This window comes from Centroberyx gerrardi, chromosome 17 (assembly GCF_048128805.1).
Source record: "Centroberyx gerrardi isolate f3 chromosome 17, fCenGer3.hap1.cur.20231027, whole genome shotgun sequence".
Taxonomy (NCBI): domain Eukaryota; kingdom Metazoa; phylum Chordata; class Actinopteri; order Beryciformes; family Berycidae; genus Centroberyx; species Centroberyx gerrardi.
In genome coordinates this window covers 16,936,935-16,960,569 of record NC_136013.1, presented here as the reverse complement: position 1 = coordinate 16,960,569, position 23,635 = coordinate 16,936,935, and the positions used below count along the sequence as shown (strand labels likewise).

General features: G+C 42.1%; 4 protein-coding genes across 6 annotated transcripts; 3 read left to right on the top strand and 1 right to left on the bottom strand.

Annotated features, from left to right (window-relative positions):
• Nucleotides 1–104: 104 nt before the first annotated feature.
• Nucleotides 105–4,369, bottom strand: LOC139911951 (histone-binding protein RBBP4). The gene is made up of 11 exons (XM_071899588.2): nt 4,255–4,369; nt 3,604–3,751; nt 3,354–3,499; nt 2,424–2,597; nt 2,216–2,331; nt 1,967–2,127; nt 1,716–1,842; nt 1,518–1,595; nt 1,092–1,226; nt 864–974; nt 105–671 (listed from the first exon to the last, which is right to left on the bottom strand). Exons 1-11 carry the CDS (start codon nt 4,268–4,270, stop codon nt 609–611), a joined length of 1,275 nt encoding a protein of 424 aa, XP_071755689.1. The 5' UTR covers nt 4,271–4,369; the 3' UTR covers nt 105–608.
• Nucleotides 4,370–4,451: 82 nt separating this feature from the next.
• Nucleotides 4,452–7,390, top strand: zbtb8os (zinc finger and BTB domain containing 8 opposite strand). Its single transcript, XM_071900054.2, has 7 exons — nt 4,452–4,611; nt 4,895–4,919; nt 5,015–5,136; nt 5,270–5,352; nt 5,641–5,693; nt 6,641–6,677; nt 6,935–7,390. Exons 1-7 carry the CDS (start codon nt 4,530–4,532, stop codon nt 7,019–7,021), a joined length of 489 nt encoding a protein of 162 aa, XP_071756155.1. The 5' UTR covers nt 4,452–4,529; the 3' UTR covers nt 7,022–7,390.
• A 3,766-nt stretch (nt 7,391–11,156) lies between these two features.
• Nucleotides 11,157–17,022, top strand: LOC139912315 (KH domain-containing, RNA-binding, signal transduction-associated protein 1-like). 3 transcript variants are annotated; one of them, XR_011784658.2, is made up of 11 exons: nt 11,157–11,557; nt 12,063–12,190; nt 12,738–12,854; nt 12,976–13,122; nt 13,264–13,391; nt 13,471–13,756; nt 13,906–13,982; nt 14,094–14,155; nt 14,383–14,557; nt 16,412–16,472; nt 16,684–17,022. XR_011784658.2 is itself a non-coding variant. In XM_071900093.2 (9 exons), the coding sequence occupies exons 1-9, from the start codon at nt 11,395–11,397 to the stop codon at nt 14,490–14,492; spliced, it is 1,203 nt and encodes a 400-aa protein (XP_071756194.1). In that variant the 5' UTR covers nt 11,157–11,394; the 3' UTR covers nt 14,493–15,423. The 3 variants fall into 3 exon arrangements, 2 of the variants coding, with proteins under 2 accessions (XP_071756194.1, XP_071756182.1); XM_071900093.2 differs by lacking the exons at nt 16,412–16,472; nt 16,684–17,022 and having other exon boundaries at nt 13,486–13,756; nt 14,383–15,423; XM_071900081.2 differs by lacking the exons at nt 16,412–16,472; nt 16,684–17,022 and having other exon boundaries at nt 14,383–15,423.
• Nucleotides 17,023–18,958: 1,936 nt separating this feature from the next.
• Nucleotides 18,959–23,582, top strand: tmem39b (transmembrane protein 39B). The gene is made up of 9 exons (XM_071899629.2): nt 18,959–19,113; nt 19,849–20,049; nt 20,301–20,520; nt 20,801–20,884; nt 21,292–21,446; nt 21,838–22,171; nt 22,357–22,544; nt 22,790–22,910; nt 23,211–23,582. Exons 2-9 carry the CDS (start codon nt 19,919–19,921, stop codon nt 23,442–23,444), a joined length of 1,467 nt encoding a protein of 488 aa, XP_071755730.1. The 5' UTR covers nt 18,959–19,113; nt 19,849–19,918; the 3' UTR covers nt 23,445–23,582.
• Nucleotides 23,583–23,635: the final 53 nt, after the last annotated feature.

Below are 23,635 nucleotides of genomic sequence, written 5' to 3'. Positions count from 1 at the left end.
TTTCTTATCAAATCATATTGTATAGGAACTTAGTCTAATGTACAAGCGTAACATCTAACATCTGACTGTGCCAAGAAACAAAGCAAACATATCTACTGTAAATATAATTTTATTATGAATACACTTACAAAGTACATGAGGAATCAGATGCAGCACAGAAAAAGAGAAAGAACGCAGACAAAACACATACAGAGACACTACACAGTTTGGAAAATTCATACTATGGAGATCAGGCAAATAAAATGAAAACCTATGTACATTTTTTAATATCACCAACCAATTCATAAAGATGAAAGAAGCAAAACCATCAAAATGTAAAAATGGACGATGATCGGCAGGTCTGTGATGCTCGTTTCTGTCCAACAAACGCTGAGCAATGGGTGTTTCAAAAACGTAAAGACCTAAAATCTGACCAATACAGTCCTTTTATAAATACATGAAACACACCATGGTGACAACGCAGCATGTCTTTTTCTTTCATTTTTCTACAAAAACACTGCTGCCCAAAATGTATTTTAAAAAGACATTACTGCTTATGTGTCCAGCATTGAAAAATGGATCCATTTTTAACAACGAGGTCAAAGGAAGAGACTTGCAGGGTGGCCCACTCACGCCTGGACCTCTGAATCTGCAGCGCCTTCTGGGTCCTCGTCATTGTAGATATTTTCAGCCTGCAAAGAAACAATATGGAAATATTTTACGCCATAATTGGGATTCAATGTCATATTGAGTGCATTTTAACATGAAAAGAGCATACTATGACGTGTTTCATCTTTACTCAGCTTTTACAAACATCACGTGCATCCACATAATTAACTGAACCTCTGGCACTCCCACCACAGTGTGGCAAACTAGGCTCTTACCATCTGCCAGACTTGCATGATGTTGTCTTCTGACACAGAGCAAATGACCCACGGCTCGTTGGGGTTCCAGGAGAAGTCTGAGATCTTAGCTGTGTGTCCTCCGTGGATGAACTAGAGACAGAGAGAGAGAGCAACAGGGATCACAACAGCACCTTGGATTCACCTTAAAAAAAAACACACGCAGTCACGCACTCTTCAAGTGTTCATCCGTCATTTGTGACAACTCACCAGCAACTCAGGAGGGCCATCCTCAGCATCTTCTGGGGACTGTTCCTCTCCGATTTTACTGAGGTCCCAGACGTTGAGCCGCCTATCTGTGCCACTGGAGGCCAGGATGGTTTCGTTATGGGGTGACCACTGAACCTGTTGGGAAGAGAAGGGCATCAGTTCCAGAACCGGGAGCGAAATGGACCAAAAGTAATTTTTCTAATGCCCTTTTCAAACAAAGATACAAAGTGCTGAAGAAACATACAAAACTTAAAATGCATAATCTTAATAATAATAATTACTATAAACAAGTTTAAGATATCTCCAGATCAACCGAAGAATAACCCTACTACCAACTATATAACACTGTTAATTTAACAATTGAATTTGTTGAAACCAGCACTGGTACTGGTACTTATCCTACCAGATCCTACACCTACTTCTTACCTGGAAGATCTCGTCTTTGTGAGACTCAAAGGAGTGCAGCTTCAGCTTCAGGTTCCTCAGGTCCCAAAGAGCCACAGTCTAAAAACAAAACACAGAGGAGTTAGCTTCCGCTGATTCGAGTCACTATACGAATGTAGAGAAAACTAAGAACAAATCCTGCATCATTAGAAAGCAACGTGCTACAGGGACCAGACCCACCTTGTCTGCAGAGCCAGTGGCCAGGATGAACTCGCTGTAGGGATTGAAGGACAGGCAGTTGACTTCTGCGGTATGGGCGTCCACCGCATGGCTGGGCTTGGAGGTGTTGTTGGACCGTGTGTCCCAGCTGTTCCCCGAACAGACAAAGGCACCGTTGTGTGAAAAGAATGTTAGAAAAGAATGACGACTCTGTTTTCTCATGAGTCATCTCTGAGGTTAGCGAATTCTGTTGTCAAACGAGAGTTGCTTACATCATGAGTTTCTGGTCGTCGGCCACAGATCCAAAGAGCGATTCGTGCAGCAGGTGCCAGGAGACGTCCTCCACCACAGCCGTGTGGCCAGTGAAGATGGTCTTGGCGTCCACAATCTTACCCTCCTTGGGCACTGTGCTGATGTCCCACAAGCAGATAGTCTGTAAACGAAAAGAGGAACTTTAGTCAGAAAGGAAGGGAAACAATGCTAGATAGCGAAAGCCAGGTATTCTGTGATGGGACACTTACGTGGTCATCAGAAGCACTGAGGAGGCAGCCACTAAGGTTTGGGTTCCAGGAGAGGCCGTAGCCTTCCTTCTGGTGGCCTCTCAGGCGCAGGTCTGGGGTGCACTCTCCAGAGGGGTCTAAAATTAAAATAATTATAAAAATAATGCAAAAATGGCACTTGTTATAGGCTAAAAAGTCAATTAAAAATGTGTTTTAATTGTAATCCCACCTGGCTTGGAGGGGTGCTTTGTGTAATCAAAGACCAGCACGTCGCTGGTGGGGGTCTTGGTGGCGATGATGCAAGGGTTCTGGGGCATGTAGCGGGCTCGGTTCACTTCTCCCTCGTGGTTGATCTTGATCTCGATCTCTATCTTACCACTCACAGATCCAAAGCCTCCAAACTCTGAAACAAGTTATAACAGAAAAATAAAATCACTGTTACAGAGGACATGGCCAGATGTCAAGCAAGTAGTGCTATTCTGTTAAGTGTGCGGCTCATATTACCAGTCAAGGCTCCAACACGTCTTTTCTATCAAAATGCCATGAGCTGGGATATATGGATATGTGACTGTCACCTAGCCCATATCACTCTAAAGCTGAAGATTATTTTTCTTCACAATAACAAATCTCACATAAAATGTGTCTATGTGAATTAAGACGGAATAGTCTTTTTCCATAGGTTTACAGAACTTTATGTGCAATTGTCAAACTTTTCAAAACTCAGAAATGATCAAATTTATTTTCTTAGTAAAGCACTCCACAAATGCTTTTTGCACCAGCTGATATGTGGACTCTCTGCAGTCAGTCTACATCATGTAACAATGTTAATGGTAATAATGATGTTGTGGCAATGTTAATTTGTTAATTAGTTGTGATGGTGACAACTGTGTTGGTATTGGTGGTGATGATGAAGGTGATGTCAATGTGTAATCTACACTCTTGCTGACTGTGTTTCTGTTTTTGATTTTTGGTGGCTGTGCCTTGTCACCTGGCATTGTGTATTCTAGTTGTCATATTATTATGCTTTATAATCCTGTGACAACCTACTTGCCCCCTCATGCATTCACCCATCTATTCTCAGTAAGAAGAGGCTAGGGCACAATTTATGCTACAGTTTTAAACAATCAGCAAGGCTTCCTCTGCACAGATCTCTTCTCACCTCCTTTCTCACTGTCATAGTGTGACGCATCAAACTGGGCATCATCATTTGGAAGCTGGACACTCGCGATCACAAGGTGATTCTGTTCGTCAGAAGTGTGTGTCCCAAGAACCAGCCTGTGCACGCTGTAGTCTTTTCCCTCTGGTCTGCGAAGAGGGAGGAAACAGAAAACATACATCATTCACATCATGTGCCATATTTTGGTGTGTGTGTGTGAATGCTGTCACAGGTGCAGCAGGTAGTTGCTCACCTGGAGACATCGGGCAGCCACTGGGCAGTGAGGCTGGGCCACTCCAGAGCGTGGGTCATCACCAGGTCATACAGGAAGGGGGTGTTCTTCTTCCAGATCTTGTACTCTTCATTAATCACCCTCTCCTCCACAGCATCATCAAATGCGGCTGCACAGTTAACATTTGCCAAAAACAACACAAAAGAGTGTTAGGATTATAATAATCAAAGGTAAGTCATGCAGCAAATATCCAGACTGAACAGGGAATGCTGGAGCACTCCCTAGCCAGCCAAGCCTGGTCCTTGTTATGAAGTTAGCACCCAGACTTTATTTGGGTGACACGCTAGCAAGCTGGGTAGTGTTTAATTAAATACTGCAGTCTTAACTAGTATGTAAGCAGACGCTAAGCTTTGACGTATACCATATCCAGCTGCACCCAGACTGCCCAACCGTAACGTGCATTAGTAAATTAGCTAACCATGGAGGTATTATAGGCTATTAACCCAAGCTAGCTACTCAGCTAACAGCTAGCCGGTTAGTTTGTAACAATGAAAGGTGATGCTGGCCGGCGCGCCAAGAACCACCGGTCTAACCTGAGTCGTATGCTTATAATTCCTGACAAAACACACACACACATTTAGCCGTCTAATTCAGACAAGTGAACGCCGTTACCTTCTTTATCAGCCATGGCGTTGTAGCTGAACAGCTAATACTGGAGTAGAGGAATAATTTTACAGACAACGCTCTGAGGAGACAGCGCGGAGGCTTGCTATGGCGCCAACTCCGTAGAACGCGATTAGCCAATCACCGTTCGCTGAAACCGACAGGAAGTTGTCACCGCAACACACACAACTACTTCCTGAATCTCCTTACATGTTGTTGCAACATTGCTGTGAAAGATCAGGTTTGTTCGTCTTGTATAAAACTAAAAAAGCGTCACATCTGCAATGGATGACCGTGAACTGGACCTGACAGAGGAGCAGAAAGCAGTCAAGGCAAAATACCCGCCAATCAACAAGAAATACGAGTGTGAGTCTAACTTATTATGATAAAATGTAGCTTAGCATTTTCCTTTCCTCTCTTACTTCACTATGGTGTTTTGTTGTTAAAACAGTCATGGCAACTCAGCGTGGTTTGAACTCTTCATTGATTCATCTATTTACCTAAGTTAAAAGTTAAATGACATATCGGCTAATACTTACACTTTGAAATCAGTATAATTTCTATCCAGTTGTTCTGGTTAGTACTTGGCCAAACAGCATACAAGCCAGTTACCCTGTCTAATCGCACGCCTTGTGTTTGACCTTTTCAGATCTGGATCACACAGCAGATGTACAGTGAGTACATGTATCACATAAACTTACTGTCAGATCTCGTGTTTGTCTGCTGTTCAGCTGTCATCATGGTCACATGGTCTGCTCTCTATCCCAAGGATCCACTCCTGGGGAAACTCTCTGGAGGAGGCGTTTGAGCAGTGTGCCATGGGCATGTTCGGCTACATGACGGACACAGAGACGGTGGAGCCCACTGACACTGTGGAGGTGGAGTCAGAGGGTGAGATCCAGTCTGCAGCACAGAGGAGAGGATCTGTCTCTTTCTGTTTAACACATACGACAGTCATTGCTGTTATCAGTTTAGATAAACTAAACTCTGTCCATGTTTTTTCCTCCCTGTGTCTCCCGAATAGGTGACGACATGGAATCTCTTCTTTTTCACTTCCTAGATGATTGGTTATTCAAGTTTAGTGCGGATCTTTTCTTCGTGCCCAGGGTAGGTGTGTTAAGAGGACATGAATGCAGTGTTTCCTCTGTTATTTTATGCAGCTGTGGTGCTTGGGGAGCTAATTCTTGCTTTGTCCCTGTCTGTCACTGTTTGTTATGACTGTCTGTCATAACACATACTATAGTTATTTGTTAAATCATAACTTCTCTTATACCACAGTGCATTGTTTGCTTAAAAAATCTCTTTCATTCTTGTATGATGCGCAGACTATTGTAAGACCATGATAATCTTCTTATGCTATTTTCATGATGGCTAAATGTTCTTTCCGTCCTCCAGGAGGTCAAAGTGTTGCACATCGACAGGATGCGCTTCAGGATCCGTTCCATCGGGTACGTTTGTCCTAAGTTCTACAATTAACCATCATGTTGTTGGGTTATTGTCCAAATGTTTTGGCAGGATGGCCATATGTTGAAAACCTACAGTATGTTATCTCAAAATTACCCCCCAGTCTGAGATTAAACTGAGTTGCTTGACAAAAGCGAAATATGCCAATTACAGAAAATACTATGAACCAGAAGTCCTTTGTTGGGCCATAACATTTTGGAGGACCAAATGTGTATGACAGCCGTGCTTTAAGAAATAGGTTGATATATTTTCTTATCTGGTTGCATGTTTCTTTTGAGGAGGGGTTCGGGTCTAATAGAAGAATATTCAATGATTCTAAACTTCACCACGATCTACTGGAGACAGTAATGACAGTAACACTATAACCTGGGCACCAGCCTGCCTCCTTCTCTCCTCTATCTTTTGTTTTCTATTCATGCCAATGGCGTCCCACACATCAGCTGATTGGGTGAAGTCAGTAGAGGTTTTATTGTGACTGTTGGGCACATAAATCCAAAGCAATACAGAGCAATATAAAGGGTTTTAGCTGAAAGCTTACACTGCTGTCTGCATGATCTAAATGATGAGATAGTCATGACTAATCAGATTTTCCCTGAGAGATCAATTCAATTCAATTCAATTGGATTTTATTGTCATTATACCAGTCCAGTATAACAAAAAGTCTTGTTCGCCAGTCTCTCCAGTCTCTCCAGTCTCTCTCAGCCTTGATTCATATTACGATACTGTCCAGGGTTAGACTGTAGTGTTTATTTATCAAGAAATCTCTTGAGCTCTCTATTCATTCACATAGATTATAGACTGTAGAGTTGTAGGTGGGTTGATTTTTGGATGCTCTCCTATACCTGAGAGAGACAAAGCACTTTTTGTTATCCTGCCTATCTGACTTGTTTTCCTGTGGCTGCTCTCTTCATTTCTCTCTTGTTTATTAAAGGTGGGGTGAAGAATTCAGACTGGCCAAGCATCCACAGGTAAGCCAGTGGAGGAAATGCGTCTTATTTTATTACACCAACAACACCAACACCATTGTTATTAACACCATGATGAAAGCCTGTTAATGTAACATAGGGAATATTGGAAGAATGAGTCTTTTTATCACTCTTGAAAATATAATGCTGTGTAAGTATGGAATAAAAGTACAGAATGACATGAATAATGAAAGATACAGAAAGCCAGTGACTACTACTTTTTTTTTTTTTAAGTATTATGTACTGTGTCGTCGTTCCAGGGAACCGAGGTGAAAGCCATCACATACTCTGCAATGCAGATACACGATAAAGAAAAACCAGAGATATTTGTCATTGTCGATATTTGAGGATACCATCAGTGGCAGATCACACCAGGGACGCAATGGAACTGGACTGCAAAAGCGGCCATCTTGGACCTTCAGGTGGTCGTTTGATCGAAGGCACTGACTATGAACTTCTATAATCGGGTTTTTTTACTTGTGTGTTGAACTGTTTTCTAAGAGGAACATTTCCCCAAACTGTCCTTGTGATCATGGAGGCAGGAAGAGTCTCAAAGCTTTCAGATGGGTGAGATGAAGTTGGTATTAATACCTAAGTCTGGCATTATTTCCGAAATCACAAAACTTTCAACATTAATGAGCCATCCAGGAATATTATTGACATCCAGCTGTAATTCTAGAACTCCTTACTGAGAGTCATCACTGAATTGAAAAACTCTATTATTTATATATATATATATATATATATATATATATATATATATATATATATATATATATACATATATATAATAAATGAAATGCGTGTGTAGCATTTTTAACACACTCAGTTTTATTTGAAATGCTTTAGCGAAATCTGTTTGAAATGACATTTTACAACGTTAAATTCTGTTGATGCTTTATCCATTATTCGTTGTAAATAATCACTCAATTCAAATTATGTTTATTTTGTGTGGGATTGATTAAATGGTTGCTCTCAAATCCAATTTTTTCCCCCCCACTTTTGAATAATTCTGAGGAGGAACGGCCATCTGGAGGGCAGTGTGGTAAACAGGAGCTATAAGCTATAGTTTCTAGGTTTCAGAAAGAAGTGACATAGCAAACACTGTCATAAAGACAAATCATCCATGACATGATCTTAAAATCTAGAATATGCAAACTGATTTTGTTTGAAATTTTGATTTGATGCTTTACAAAAATACCCTGAAATATATAAAAAAAAAATAGCATCTGGAGTTTATTTTCAGTACACTGCAGTGGTGTATACAGTATAGCAAGACATTACATAGGGTGATATACTGATATACTGGAATTTCTTTGAACCTGCTTCTGTGATAGCAATACACAAGGATATACACATAAGTCCCATAATCACAGAGAGTGCTTGGACTGTTCTTTTACAAACAAAGTATACAAAGTATTCACGTTCTGTGATGTCTGCTGCTGTTTTTAAAAGCAGCGCAGCTATGGTGTAGACCATTACAAAGGATCGTAATTCGAGACTGTAATCTTAAAAGGAAGAATGCTTCCTATGAGTCGACACAGCTGAATAATGGGGGATTTTCTTTAACAATACTTGGTTGAATACCAAAGTAAACAGATATAAAAGATAAATTACAGGTTTCCCATTTTGGAAATGTATATTGTAGCTGTCTAAGAGGCTGGTTTGTCATGGTGTTTACACACAGTTAACACTGTGTTTACACAGTAGTCAGTGTAGACACTGACTACTGATTTCACTTCAAGTATTTATTAAGCAAGTTTGTATGCTTTGTTCCTTCCATTTCACTATTCAAATACCTCCATAATTCAGCACTAAACATTTCACAAATATTCAGCATCTGGTTATGTGTTCTTTATGATTGGAGTTTTCATGGTCAGAGGGTCAATTATTTTTGTGACTTTTTTTTGCCAAATAAAGAGTATATTTTGTATCGGTTTTTGTTTTTTCTGTATATTTTTAAAGTGCACAATGTATGGACAGCCATGTTGCAATCCTTCACATAGTGTTGGAGTGACCTGATCGAAAGCTTTGTCTTGGCTCAGATTAGAATAGGAAGAAAAGCATAGACACTCCCTTTTATCAGTGAAGTGCAATTCAATTGAGTGTTAGAACAAGTGTTTTGCTCTCACTGGAAAGATTCATGAAGCATATCCCACAGTTTAACCTGCATGCCTGCCTTGAACTCAGACTTGGAGAGCTCTCTGTCTGTCTAACTGGTCGTAGCACAGTAGAAGCTGTGATCACCAGGACCAGGGGGGTCAGGAGGGAACTTGCACCTCAACTCAACAAGCCTCCCATCAAACCACATCCACTATCCCAGCTGCAGTGGGCACCTCAAAAGCAGCCACAGCAGAACAATGGGACTCGACAAGCACGATCACAGTAAATCCTGCACAGTGAGACATCAAACATAAGATGAGCACATTTTACAAAACACTTTTGTGTACTAGAGAATAGAGGGAGTTCACGTCTGAGCTTGTAGCTTTTTTTTTTTTTTTTTTCCAGTGATTGAAACCAAGCTTTCCTGACAGACAACTATACTCACAGCTGTTCTATATGAATGAATACCTCGGAGTATTATAAGTGGAAATAGCACACAAGAAAAAGTGAGATAATGGCCAGAGGGAGAGAAATAATGGAAGGCTCACAATCTGCTAAGGTAGTGAAGAGAGAGTGAATGGTTTCCCAGAGAGAACATTCATGAGAAAGCACTAAGAATCACAACAGTATATAGGTATTCATTGTACGTTCATGTAAAGCGAGGGGACTGACAGCAGCTGGCTACTCTAGTTCTTCAGGTTACACAGCAGAGGATCTGCCTCCTCTTGTTGCTCCACCCAGGATGGGACCTGTCTGGATTAAATGATGTTTCAAGGTTCTTTTGTCAGGTTCGGATTCAGAAAGAAACATGTGTGCTTGCTTTTTTGCTGAAGACAGCCAATACAAAATCATAGCAAATCATCTTATAGAGAAGAAAAGGAAAAACGTAAATGGATTTGATGGTTTCGACAAGTACAAGTGGATTTTTTTTTAATACAATGGGAGGAACTGGATAAACCTGAAGACAAAGTGTTCACCATGATCTGGGCACACAGCAATAAACTGGTAAGGATGTTTTAATAGTAGATAGACAAAGTACATTTTCTTAAAATGTGTTTGCAAGCAGGTAGTTTATGTACACTGCTGTCAAGTTTAACAAGCATTTGAGCACTCTGCTCTGTCAAAGAGGTGAGCAGATGTGAATGGTGTGTCATGTGATGAAGTAGAAAAGAAGAGGGGACAAGGAAAGAAACAAAGGAAACAACGTTTTAAATAGTTATAAAGACACTGGAAGCTGTTACAGTAGCATTTCCACTGGGTTACTCCCAGTGGAAATGCTACTGTAACAGCTTCCAGCTTTAAACCTTACTGAACGCTAAATGCTGTTTAGGGAAAGATGAAAAGGCAAGAAAGTAAAGAAAAATGTTTCATAACTGTTCCTTTATTGCTCTCAAACTGTGAAGCTGGGACTGACAGTCGGGAATATTCACTGTATGGCGCTGAGTAGAAACAATAAATAAGCCTATACATGTCAGACAGCATAAATGCAATTCCTTTTCAAATATGTTACAAATGAAACACAAAATGATTTCACAACAAAATATATGAATTCGTTACACAGTAGCAGGTCAATAATACAGTGCGGCTTGTATAACTAAGTAACTAAACCAGTTGTTGCTGTGATAAATTCAGCCGCTAGGAGGCAGTATGCCGCCAGTAACTCTGCTCTGCATTTTAACATACCGGTATTGCTGAAATTCTAGATTTCCGTTTCTTGGAGGTTTTTATTGAATGTACTTTTAAAATTAAATTCAGCTATTTGAATGGCTGGTGGAATGCATATTAAGTCATATCCATAAAGCATTGTTGCCATTCAGTCAGACTGTAAACCCTGAGGCTAGGTAGCATGGGAGTATTATATGGGTATCATCCAGAGACGCCCATGAGAGTTTCTGAGCTCATGTCCACTGGCCTTGAAGCCCATAGCTCCCTTCAAGCAGCCCTTTGGGATCACAACAAACCAAGAGGTCAGCTCAACAGTGACCCATTTGGTCTGCCATTGACTATTAGTGCAAGGGAATGTTTTGCTGAGAACATGCATTCATTTTCACTAAATTGGCCTCGATTGCTACATTTGATTACATACTGATGCCTTGCTTGGATGCCGCCAGTACCACCATTATCTATTTATCCATCTATCCATCTATCCATCTATCTATCTATCTATCTATCTATCTTACACGTGGCGCGCCTCCTCCTTGGCCTCCACCCACCCCAGCCACTAAGAGGAGACTGTAAATAATAAGTGCTGAATGCAGTCGTCTCAGTGCATTTTTACGACACCTCCATCTTATAATCTATGCACATGATTGGTGCTCTCAATTCCGATTTGCGGTGACGTCACTGTCTACTCCTGCGTCTCTTCCTCCTACCAGAGAAGCCATTAGCCACTAGTGAAAGCTGGCGACTCTCTCACACAAGCAGCTGCGCCATCCTTCCTTTGTCCACTGAGGCAAATCTAGAGTGCAAAACGAGGTGCAACGAAAAAGATACCGGAGGATTTTTCAACTGAATTATTTACTTTACCACATTCGGTGAACTATCTACCTTTCTAGTTAGCTGCAGTTTCGCCCGGGAGGAAGCGAGCTAACGGCTAACCTGACGGAGCGAGTGCATCATGAGCAATACGAATGCTAAGAACAAGTCTGAGTCAGCCTTAGAGTCAAGCCCAGCACAAAAGAAAATCAAAATGGAAGACAGCAAATATCTCCCGGAGCTCCTGGCGGAAAAAGACAGCCTGGATTCATCGTTCACACACGCCATGAAACTCATTTCTGCAGGTAGTGTGATTGCTTGCTAGCTTGTTGGACAATAGCATAGCTAACGGTAGTAGCGCGTGCGGCCTAGGGTTTTGCGGGCCCAGAGAGTCGCTGGAAAAAAGGCCTGAACAATGGTGCCGGAGCCTCCGGTATACACGTGGCTATCGGTGGATTTGATCAGTTATTCCAATATGTCTCACCTCTTCGATAATTTGTTTTTCCTCTGCGTTTTGTATGCAAAAGTCGTAGCAATATTGGATATTTGTTTTTCATCACCGCGGTTGTTGACCTAATTTCAGCTCAGAGGAAAGCACAGTATATTGAATATTCAAACGTTATGGCTTGTTTATGATACTGCATCCACCTTTTGAAAATTGTAGTTAATTAAATGCGCCTCACAGATTCAGACTCGTTTCTTCTAACATTATATATCTCTCTGAAGAAATGCAAGTGATTTGTGTGTGCAGAGCTGGTCGTTAGATTTGTGTATGCCACATGCCTGAAAAAACGTTTCTCCTGTCTGCAGAGATCGAAAGGATTCAGAAAGGCGAGGTCAAGAAAGAGGCAGAGAAAGAAACATATCTGGACCTGTTTGCTACCAGGAACCTCAAACTCAAAGAGCGAGTCCTCATTCCCACCAAGCAGTACCCAAGGGTGAGTCTTCTGCCCTGAGTTCAGCCATACCGTGGTCTACCTGGCTCAAATGCTGTTTATGGATAGTTTCATAGTTGTTCTTATTTCAGTTGAACTTGTGTAAGATGCAGGTTATTTCTGCTTCTGTCAGAGACGCAAAAGACACCATATCATACTACAGCTGACCCTGCTGGGTTACACAGAGTGAATGGAGCCGAGGCCTTTCACTTGCTTTAGCACTAGGCATGTTAAACCCATTCTCCGTCTTTCATTGAAGCGCCCTCTGTGCTGCCCCAGTTTTAGTCACGTTGTGCTTCAGTGTCCCACTAAGCTTTTTTTCTGCATGAATAAGTGTGTAGTCGTCTAAATGCAGCAAGCGTGACTGTCGCAACCACCCTGGAGTCGAGAAATGAACTGAAATGTTACCCGTCCTAACCTGGTTTCTCAGTGTTGGAGCAGACTATGGTCCTATTATCTGCCTGTACCTGTAGTCTCTCCTTTCAAATAGCGATATGAGATAGGTGTAATGCAATTAAGTTTTTTTCACTGTTTCATATTTTGTGCACAGGTCAACTTTGTTGGTAAGATTCTGGGACCTCAGGGCAACACAATCAAGAGACTGCAAGAGGAGACTGGCGCCAAGATCTCAGTTCTTGGAAAAGGTTCCATGAGGGACAAGAATAAGGTAAAAGTGGAATAAAGTTTCTCTGGCTGCAGTGTTCAAATGAATTTATTTTAGCCTGTGCTATTTCTATGTAGGACACAGTTGTTTATTTGATGGTTTTTACATTTGATGTCTTCCTCAGGAGGAAGAGCTGAGGAAGGGAGGTGAGGCTAAATATGCTCATCTGTCCATGGAGCTGCATGTGTTCATTGAGGTGACGGCGCCCATACCAGAGGCCTACCTGCGCATGGCTCATGCCATGGAGGAGGTCAAGAAGTTCCTTATCCCGGTATGTGTGCAGAAGAACCTCTTTATCTCTGTGACACACACACACACACTCTTTGCACCATTTGAGATATCCAAGCAGTTTCTGCCCTGGCCTCTCCTGGTGAATCCCAGACCTAATACACTATTTTTGTGTGGTCTGTAGGAGCCTGGTGAGCAGGACCAGTACATGGATCCCCACTTCCTGAATGGAGCTCAGGATGGTTCGGGCAGGGGACGGGGTGGTCCCCCAGGCAGGGGCAGAGGCGGACCGCACAATGCTGCAGGACCCAGGTGGGTCCTTCTAACTTGTTCTCTAGTCCCTTCTGTTGCTAATTTAATTGTCTTAATGTGGATCATATTTTGAAACAAGGCTAATGTTCCACAGGGGACGAGGAATGCCACGTGGGGCCCCTCGCGGAGCACCGCGCGGTGGAGCTCCACGGGGAGGACTAGGCAGGGGCGGTGCCCCTAGAGGAGCACCATCCGGTAGGGGCGGACCACCTGCTGCGCCTTCCAGAGGAGGTGCAGCTCCCCGCTCTAGACCCCCCTCCGCAGGGGCACCAAGGATGCTCCCTGCCTCGGCCCTTTCCCACCAGCAACATCAGCTCCCGCCCCCCCCCACTTCACAGCCCAAAGCTGAGCCCTATGACGAATATGTAAGTTGCTTAGCTGTCTGTTTCCTCAGTTCACATCATTTGTCTCCTAATGACAAGTAGTAAAAAAGATTTCTGGCAGTTGTTATCCTGGTTCCTTTCATCATGGTAGCTGTGAAGTGACACTGGTTAATGATTCCCCTCTCTTCTAGCCTCCATATGAAGAATCCTATGCAGAGCCAAGCTACGAGGGCTATGATAGTTATTACAGTCAACAACCTGCACCCGCGTAAGTCAACAATCTATTGATTTTATTTGGTGACTGGGTCTGTCTGTTTCTTATGTCTAAATCTAAATTTGAGGCTACTGTCCTGACGCTTCCTTGACATTCTCTCCTCAGGGATACTGAATACTACGACTACGGCCACGGAGAGCCCCAGGAGGCGACATACGAACCTTACAGTAAGATTGCATTGACGCCTTTTGTGTTGTTTTCTGCATGCAAGAAATTAGCATTTTTCTGTCATGTAGTTACAGACTTTGCCCCATAACCATGTGACACTTGAATCCTCACTTGGGACTCCTGTGTGTAGTATGTTTGAGCAATGATTAGACCTCCTCTCACTGAATGCATCCAGAAGTTGACAGGTGTTTTGTGCATGTGTGTTTTTTTCTTTGTGTCCTTGCAGCTCAAGATGACTGGGAGGGCGCATGGCCCAGCAGCGGGGCCGGAGGCAAAGCCCCCCCGACCAGGCAGCCCAAGGGATCGTACAGAGAGCATCCATATGGAAGATACTGAATGGCCTCTGGTAGAGAGTTGCCGTGGCAACTGTCTCCGATTGTAACTCACTTAACTTTTCAAAAGTAATTTCCCTCTCGTTTGTTCCCTTTTTTTAATGTTTGTTTTATGTTGACTTTTTTTTAAACTTGAACGAGACATTTTGTTGGATGTATCGTAGAGTGCCAGAGAAATACGTGAACGCAAGAATTTTCATTGTTTATTTGTTTCCATTTAATGTTTGTTTAGGTTGCATAGTTGACAATTAAGCTGCTGGTTACATAAACCTAGCAGGAAAAAATGATAATATTTAGTGATATTTGTTGATGGTTATCATTTCAGTTAGCTGTTCTTAACAAGATGTAATTGTGGCGATTAACTTTCTCACTTAGGTTGCATTTCAAATGTCCTTCATGACTGGACAAAAATTATCCGTAATGCCTCAATGTAACTTCACTAACTAGAATAGATTTAGTTGCAAATCCAAATACTGAGCCGTTTTGATTAAAAAACAAAAATCAGAAGTATGCTTTATCACATTTTTGTTTATACTATTATCCAATCTAGTCGTGTCTGACTGAATTTAGATAATCTCCTAAAATCTCTTTCAAATCCATTTAATTTGACTTCTACAAATGCATCTAGTTTCGCCACCCTTGCAATTGGTATACTCTGATCTGTCGTGTATTACTTGCTAAATGATCACTGATGATCCACTATTTGTTGTGAAGATTGAAGGATTAAGTAACAGTCCTTACAGTCTGTAAGGAAAGCTGCAGCCAACTCAATATTTTGTACATAACCTTAGGACAACTGTATGTGCTTAAAGCCGTGCCGTCTCCAAAATGCATAATGCTTGTGTACTCTTGGCTAAATAGGATACTAAATATATCCCAAAATGTTTTGCTGCAGTGCGTTGTATCAATAAAGTTTCTAGTTTCTTTTTAATCGATCTAAACATGGTATTTTGCCTTTGTTGTGCCAGAGGAATGCCTTCAGTTTGTGAAAGTGGTCCTCGGTGGTTCTCAACAATACTGAATAAGCTATTCAACTGTATGTATACACGACATCAACCTGATTTTAAAAAACAAAATTTTATCTATCTTGACCATGAGCACATCCTCTTCGTCTCTGTATTCAAAACTTATCTAAATGACACTTGTCATGTCATCCTCCAAAAAAATAAAGCCATCATTCCTTGAGGTAATGTATTGCCAAATACATGTTTGACATTTGAGAATGATATAGTGCTTGAACGTGTATTATGTCATCAACCTTTAGTTAGTATATCTCTTCAAGCTCCAAGAGCCATGTATCTTCAGCCATTTGAAATAACTGAATTTCAACAGTATTTCAAATCAAGCTTGCAGGGATCTTACTTGACTTTGATGCAAAGTCATGCTGGCTGGTTTTTATAAAAGAAAAAAATCGCAGAGGAGAGGATTCTAAAAGCCTAGAGATCGCCACAAGAAGGTAAAACTAACCCCAACACTCATTTGTTAGATTATTTGTTTTGTTTTCTGTACAAAATATCAAGTAATGCAAGTCATCCAAAACATGTTATCAAAAACACTCAAGTACATTCAAGTACAAAATCTGCTATGAGTAGTTTTTCCGAGCAAAATTAGCCGTACAAAACAATCAGAAATGGTTGTAATGCAACTCTTGCTCTAATAAAAATAATGGTCCATTTATTTCACTCACAAATATTATGTTATCAATTTCCATCTTGATAATTTGTTATAGACTGTAGAATGCTGAAAATTTGCAATTGCACTAAAACCGTAAAAAAAATATATATATATTGGCCGACAAAAACCCTTCAGCTTGAGTTGCATGATACTTTAGTAGTTTAACGATAATCTTGCATGAGCGTGTTGTCCACTGTGTGCATGTCGCCTCTTGCATGTCCAAGGTCTCATATGTTTTTCTCCTCTTAGGTTGTCACAGAGTTGTCTAGGGGAAGTTGAGACATTGAACACCAGCTTGCAGGTCCTCACGGTCAGTTGAGAAGTAATGGCAGTGTTGTTTAAATATTAGCAGTCGTTTTACCTAATGCACTTTTTGTCTTTGTATGGAACATTTGAAGGAGCATTGACAACTAATCCAAAAATGTCTAAGAACCACCCAGGGATAATTTGCTGAGCATGAATGTTGAAGGCTTGAGTACTGCTGTGTCATGATTGTTAAATTCTACCCTCCATCTTCACAGGTTCACTGGAAACGGCAAAGGGCTTGCAGTGTCTCTGAGACTGGTGGCTGCTGGGTATCACACAAGGGAAACCTGTTAAATTGATAGAAATGATGTACACTGAGCATGCTCCATCACTAATTACCAATGCTCTGCTGTTGCCATTGTGGCAGTTGAAGTGCATAAATAATTGAAGAGGATGTACACTGCTCATTGATCTGTAGCTATTTTCTCCTTTGTCAAATATCAAGTTTTGTATTTTTTATGCTAGATTGAAGACTTTTTATAAATTGTTTTTAAAAAAAAAAAGATTTTTTACTACCTCTTATGAAATGACAAAATAAAGTTTTTGTATTTAAATGGTTGCATATCTATATGTCATTTGAGAGACAACTGAGGCCTCTGTCTTTACATTTCACTAAAATGCCCTTTGGTTTGGTATTTGTTGCAAAGTCGTTAACTACTGCCAGATGATGCCAAGACGTTGCACAGAGAGCCTGGCAGTTTAGCCTGTTAGTGGTGTTTGAACTGGAGGTTTTAACCACCAAAGGAAATAATCATGGCATTTGTCTATTTGGCTGTTGTGTTACTTTCTTCCCACATTAGCATAGACACACTTGCCTCATATTTGCCATACTGATTTGCCTGCTGTTATCCTGTTAACCTGTATCCAGACCATTCACTTATTTGAATGTTATCCTCTTCATATGCACCAATGAGCTGACAACCAGTAGAGTGAGGAGAGAATTAAGAGGTTCACCAAAAGGACCAGTGCATTTTGATTATATAGGAATTTGAGATTTACCATAGATTATTGTAGACCAGTGGTTCTCAACTACATGCAGGTTTCATTCCAACCAAACGCTGCACCAGCTGATTTCACTTATTCACATCAACCAGAGAGGATGAAGTATTCAGTGAAATGAGCCGCTCTGCTGTTTTGGTTGGAGTGAAAGCCTGCAGTCTGGTTCTCCATGGACCATGAGAACCACTGCTGTAGAAAACAATAGCCAACCTGTCAGCACTATGGAGGAGTCTTAACCTCGACTCTGACATCCAGTGGTGAGAAAACTGCATCTGCAGCTCGATGCATCTTCCCACCGTGTTCCAGTTATACAGACTGGCCGAACGGGGGCGCTGTAATCAAAGGTCAAAATTGTGAACTCAAACCTGATACCTCACACCACTGGTCCGATGTTGACGACACTGTGATGGATGACACAGTTTGACGGTGTTATGTTTTTAAAAAATTACACTGATTGGTCTGATACAATTTAATCTAATTTACATGATTTTGACGATGTTTTTAACAGAGTCTGTTTGTGTCATGGCTTTAGAGCACTTTCTTTCAAAATCTCTTTTATTCCTGAGTAATTGTGATCACTGTTTTGAGTATCAGATTACATTTAGCAGAGTTTGTTAGAAAAATCCAATAATTTTGTAAAGTAGGTTTAGGTTATATCTGTTCCCCCTCCATGTTTAGGGTCAAGAGGACAGTTCTCTGAGTTTGTATGACCGCCCTTTCAAAATAAGAGCTATATTAATCCTGGAAAAATAAATAGAAGGGTACTAGGCTATACAAATATCACAGGAAATCTCTTAAATTCCTATAAGAATATTGGAGGAACATTATAGTGATACCATAGGACATTAAAAATTCCACAAAGCATGATAAAGTCACCATAAATTCATTGAGTACCACGGACATTTAACTATAGGAATATTATAGTGATTTTTGGTTAGGGCATATTTAAAAAAATGCATATTATTTCCTTTCCCATGCTAGAGAAACATCAAATAATCATATTTGCTAAAATTCTTCTTTTCTGTCTTTTCCTGTTGAAGCAACATTCCCTTTATTTTGCCCTCTATCACATATTGTGTGGTTATTTTTTATAATGCATTACCATTAAAATCCTGCTAAAGAAAACGGATTGCATGCTGAAGTGAGCATTAATTTTCTTAGGTTGTTATGGAGACTTGGAAGGTGAGCAGTTTTCTGGCACTTTCAAAATAGGCTGAAGAAGGAAATGCAGCTGGATGGGTGCTAACGTTGTTATCGTTTTATTTCTTGTTGACGAGTCACAACTGAGTCATCACTATGTGACTGTAATCCAGTTGCTTTTTATGGTCTGACATGTTATGTTTCATGAGTCTGAGGTGAAGGAAAGGGGGCTTCTTAACCTCGCTTCCGGGTTGGAATTGCACTTTTCTGACTGTGAAAATCTGCGGATTATCCCTTTAAAAGACTCTCCTCCCACATGTGGTGAAACATATCCGCGCCCCCTATCCAACAGCGGCAGCTAGTTTCACATCAACAATGAGTACCTTCGTTTGTTACAATGAAAAATACGCTGTTATTTCAAGGAAGAATCTGAAAATATATTGCGTGTAAGCTAGTGCTGTATGCTACACAGCAGCGTCTGATAGAGAGTATCCGCACCGACATCGGTAAGATGAACATTTCTTGTGGTTGTCTAGCCTGTTTGGTTGGATTGGAAGCTAGCTAGCTAGCCAGCGCTACTGTTAGCTAGGCCGCAGTCTTTTGTATTTTGTCGAGCATGCATTTTCCTGTCTTGGCGGAAAGATTGGGGTCGGTGGCTCATTGTAGGTACACGCTGTTTTCGCCTGCAGCCTCATGCCTCAAATATACACGGCTCTCAAGAGAGATATTTGACCTGGCAAGTGAGCAAATGATGAAACTAGCAAGCTTGCTTGCTAGCTACTACTGTCTGCTTCCGCAAAACTTATTCCATATTTAGGGGTGCGATGCAGCCAGTGCAAACTTGTTTAGCTGTTTCTGCTAAATATTTATGAGGGAGCATGTGATAAAGGCCAGCTTGTCCTATATCAGATTGTCCTATTTGAACAATTTGTCCTTGCACATGTTTTGTTTTGCAGCAGATTCCTGCCAAGATTGCAAAGATGCATCTTTTGCTTGTTTTGGCTCAGGGCACCACTTTTCATTATCAGCTCTTTACCTTACTCTAATCCAATTATTGGCCAATATATCATTTCATTGCTAATTGTTGCTCAATGCTGGGCCAGTGAACTGTCCTGCTTGACACATCACAGATTGGTTTAAAAATGTACAGCCTATTACTCAATCAGCATTATCACACAGTTGTTAAATGTCTGAGATCAACCCTCCCAATCAGATTGTCTGGCCTTTCTTGATGCAAACAGGCAGGAGAACAAAGAAGGAAAACAAACAAGACACACAGCTGAGAGAGAGTGAGCCGTGGGTGTGTCTGCGATGGCTGGTGGAAGGAGAGGGGCGAACCGCACCACTTACTGCAGATCTCCACTGAGCAGTGAGCCAGGCTCGGTCAGCAACGGCAACCACTCCACCAGCTCCCCAGTCACAGGGGTGCGATCACGGACAAGGTAAGTGGGGCTCCAACACACTGACTGCTCCTAACCAGTCACTGTGAGAGGGTGAAGAGATGTACATTGCAACCTGGGAGTCAGTAAGGAGGAGCTCTGATTGGAGCGTTCGATCGAATAGCGTTGGGTTATTTGAATCACTCCCCACGGCAAGTAGAGTAGACTCTGTTCCATTATGCCGCCTGTCAGTTTGGAGCGTACATGATAAGGTGAGATGATTAGCCCTGGTTCAAAGTGCGCTGTGTCTGCAGGAATGGCTCAGGAACCTGCATCTCCAGCCCCCCGCTGGCAGCCCAGACGGTGGTTCCCCTGAAGCACTGTAAGATCCCTGAGTTGTCCGTGGACCGCAACGTGCTGTTCGAGCTCCATCTGTTCTTCTGCCACCTCATTGCCCTCTTCGTCCACTATGTCAACATCTACAAGACGGTGTGGTGGTATCCCCCCTCACACCCCCCCTCACACACGTCGCTGGTGAGTACTCAGTGATGTTAGCTGTGTGGTTAGGAAGATTTGTTTATGTTGAGCTCATTAGCTAATGGTTTTGCCTGTGGGCTTGTTTGATTGTGATTACTGGATTGCTATTGTGTTGGGGTTTGATTATATATGTCAATGTCATGCTGTAAAAAAAATTCTATGTGTGTTTATGTTGGCAAAACAATTTTAGGTGATGTGTGTGATAGCACTGTTTGATTAGTGTTGGGGGTGGGGGGCTGCAATGATGCTGAAGCATTTTATTTTTTATTCTTTACAGAACTTTCACCTTATTGATTATAATATGCTGGTGTTCACAATCATCATACTGGCAAGAAGGTTAATTGCAGCAATCGTTAAAGAGGTAAGCGTTCTTTTTTTTCACTTATTCTTTTGTGTTTTTTAGCATGACCAGTGTTTCCCCTACACTCATTCAGCAGCGGTGGCTGAATCAAAATAAAGATAATGAAAATTCATCATCTGCTAGCCTTATTGCTCACCCAAAGCAAGCAAATATAAAGCAGTTGAAGTCCAGTTATGCTGCATATCATCATGCAAGAGTCCAAAATAAAAGCCAAATTTAAACTCCCACAGTTACTGGAACTTAGTAGAAAATTAGAGGAAATAGGTCTTGTGTGTAAACCTCTGTCTGTTTCTCTCACACAGCTTTGGTTGTTTCTGTCTTTCCATGGTGAATCAAACTGTATTGGCATAGTAGAGTCCGTGTAATTCACTCTTCTGTCTCTGCCTCCCTCCTTCTCTCCCCTGCAGGCATCACAGAGTGGGAAGCTGTCCTTCCCTCACTCCATCTTTTTAGTGATGGCGCGGTTTGCTGTGCTAACGCTGACGGGCTGGAGCCTGTGCCGCTCCCTCATATACCTCTTCAGGACCTACTCTGTCCTCAGCCTGCTCTTCCTCTGCTACCCGTAAGTAGAGGAGTCCCATGTAAAACAAAGGAGTCAGATTCACACCAGCCACACTCATAAAGTCCAGGGTGCTGTCCGTGTTGCTTGTTATGTTTGGTATTTGTTGTCTCTCCAGTGTCTCTCCAAATATGAATGCACTTAATGTAGCTGGATATCGAACTTCAATAGTATACTCTTCATTTCCTAGAAGTCTTGATAGCCTATGCTGTTTGGATGCTTTTATCCAAAGTGCCTTATAGGTCCGTAAGTGCTAACAATTGTTGGTTGGCCCCAGTGGGAATTGAACCCCTACCCTGGCAATATTAGTGTCATGTTCTACCCATGGTGCAACAGGACTACTATACCTGAGATATTCCAGAAATCAGTAACTCTTACTCTTGCCCTCCCACAGATTTGGAATGTACATCCCCTTCTTCCGGCTGAGCTGTGACTTCCGGCGGGCGGGTCCGCTCTCGCCCATCGCCAGCATCGGCTCCAAGGAGGTGGGCAGCGTGGGCCGGGGCAGGGACTACCTGACGGTGCTGAAGGAGACGTGGAAGCAGCACACCAGCCAGCTGTACGGCGTCCAGGCCATGCCCACTCACGCCTGCTGCCTCTCCCCGGACCTCATCCGCAAGGAGGTGGAGTACCTGAAGATGGACTTCAACTGGAGGATGAAGGAGGTGCTGGTCAGCTCCATGCTCAGCGCCTACTATGTGGCCTTTGTACCTGTCTGGTTTGTCAAGGTGAGAAACTCGCATTTCGGTTTTGTTTTAGGACTTAATGTCTATCTTTATGTCTCTCTGCATGGTGTCATGCAGCACAATAACAGAGGAATCCTTCAGACATAACATTGTTTTTGCCAGGTATCTCAATCAGTTAATTGCTTTTGACATCTCTAACGTCTTTCTCCCCTTCCCCTGTCCCACAGAGTACGCAGTACGTGGACAAGCGCTGGTCTTGCGAGCTCTTCATCCTGGTGTCGGTCAGCACCTCCGTCATCCTCATGAGGCACTTGCTGCCGCCTCGCTACTGTGACCTGCTCCACAAGGCTGCGGCTCACCTGGGCTGCTGGCAGAAAGTCGACCCCTCGCTCTGCTCCAACGTCCTCCAGCACATGTACGTACCGCTGCGGCGGAGGGATGTTTGTGTTTGGCCCTGGAGACGGCTCTCTTTGAGATGCGGTTTATTACTGGGCTCAGGTGAAATGACTCACCAGCCCACTCTTTTTAGCTGTAGAGGAATTGCTGAGTTGACATACAAAGATAGTTACAGTGGATGTCTTTGCAGTTATCAGGGTTTAGCTCCATTTGGGCTGATTGGAGTAAAAATCTCACCTCCCTCTTCTCCCTTTCTTTGCATAGATGGACAGAAGAGTACATGTGGCCCCAGGGTGTCCTGGTCAAACACAATAAGAACGTCTACAAGGCCATGGGCCACTACAATGTGGCGGTCCCCTCAGATGTGTCGCACTATCGTTTCTATGTGAGTATTACCGGCTGAAACCACAGGCCCAATAAAAGAGAGCTGGCAACCGCAAATGACTCCAGGGGGCTTGTGCTCTCGCTGCACTCTCATTTGAATCACAAAGCAGCAGACCTGATTTAATCAGTGTATCTTGAAGATTGATTAAATGAGACGTGTTACTGCGTGGTTGGAATGAGAGCCTGCGCTGACACGGCCTCTTTGTAGCAAGTATTTGTCACGACCCTAAAACGCAGCGATTTACAGAGAAGACTTTGTTTGATCACTGACAGTGCATCTCTGTCTTTTTCCCTCCCCCAGTTCTTTTTCAACAAGCCTTTACGAATATTGAACATACTCATCATTCTGGAGGGCGCCATGATATTCTACCAGCTCTACTCATTGATATGCTCAGAAAAGTGGCATCAGACGATATCCCTGGCTTTGATCCTCTTCAGCAACTACTACGCCTTTTTCAAGCTTCTAAGAGACAGAATAGTCCTAGGGAAGGCATACTCGTACTCAAACAGCTCTTCTGACCAGAAAGTCAGTTAAAAGACATAAGTTATTATCGGTCACCTTCACCATGGAACAAGAAAAACATGCATGAGAGCTTTGTATTTTTTCTACAACTGCATTTTGTGTCACTGTTGGTTTTTGTTCTGATCTGCCATAATAAAAAGAAACATATTTTTGTATGACTTTAAATGTTTCCTGTTGTTTTATGTGGTTTTTAAAATATTTAT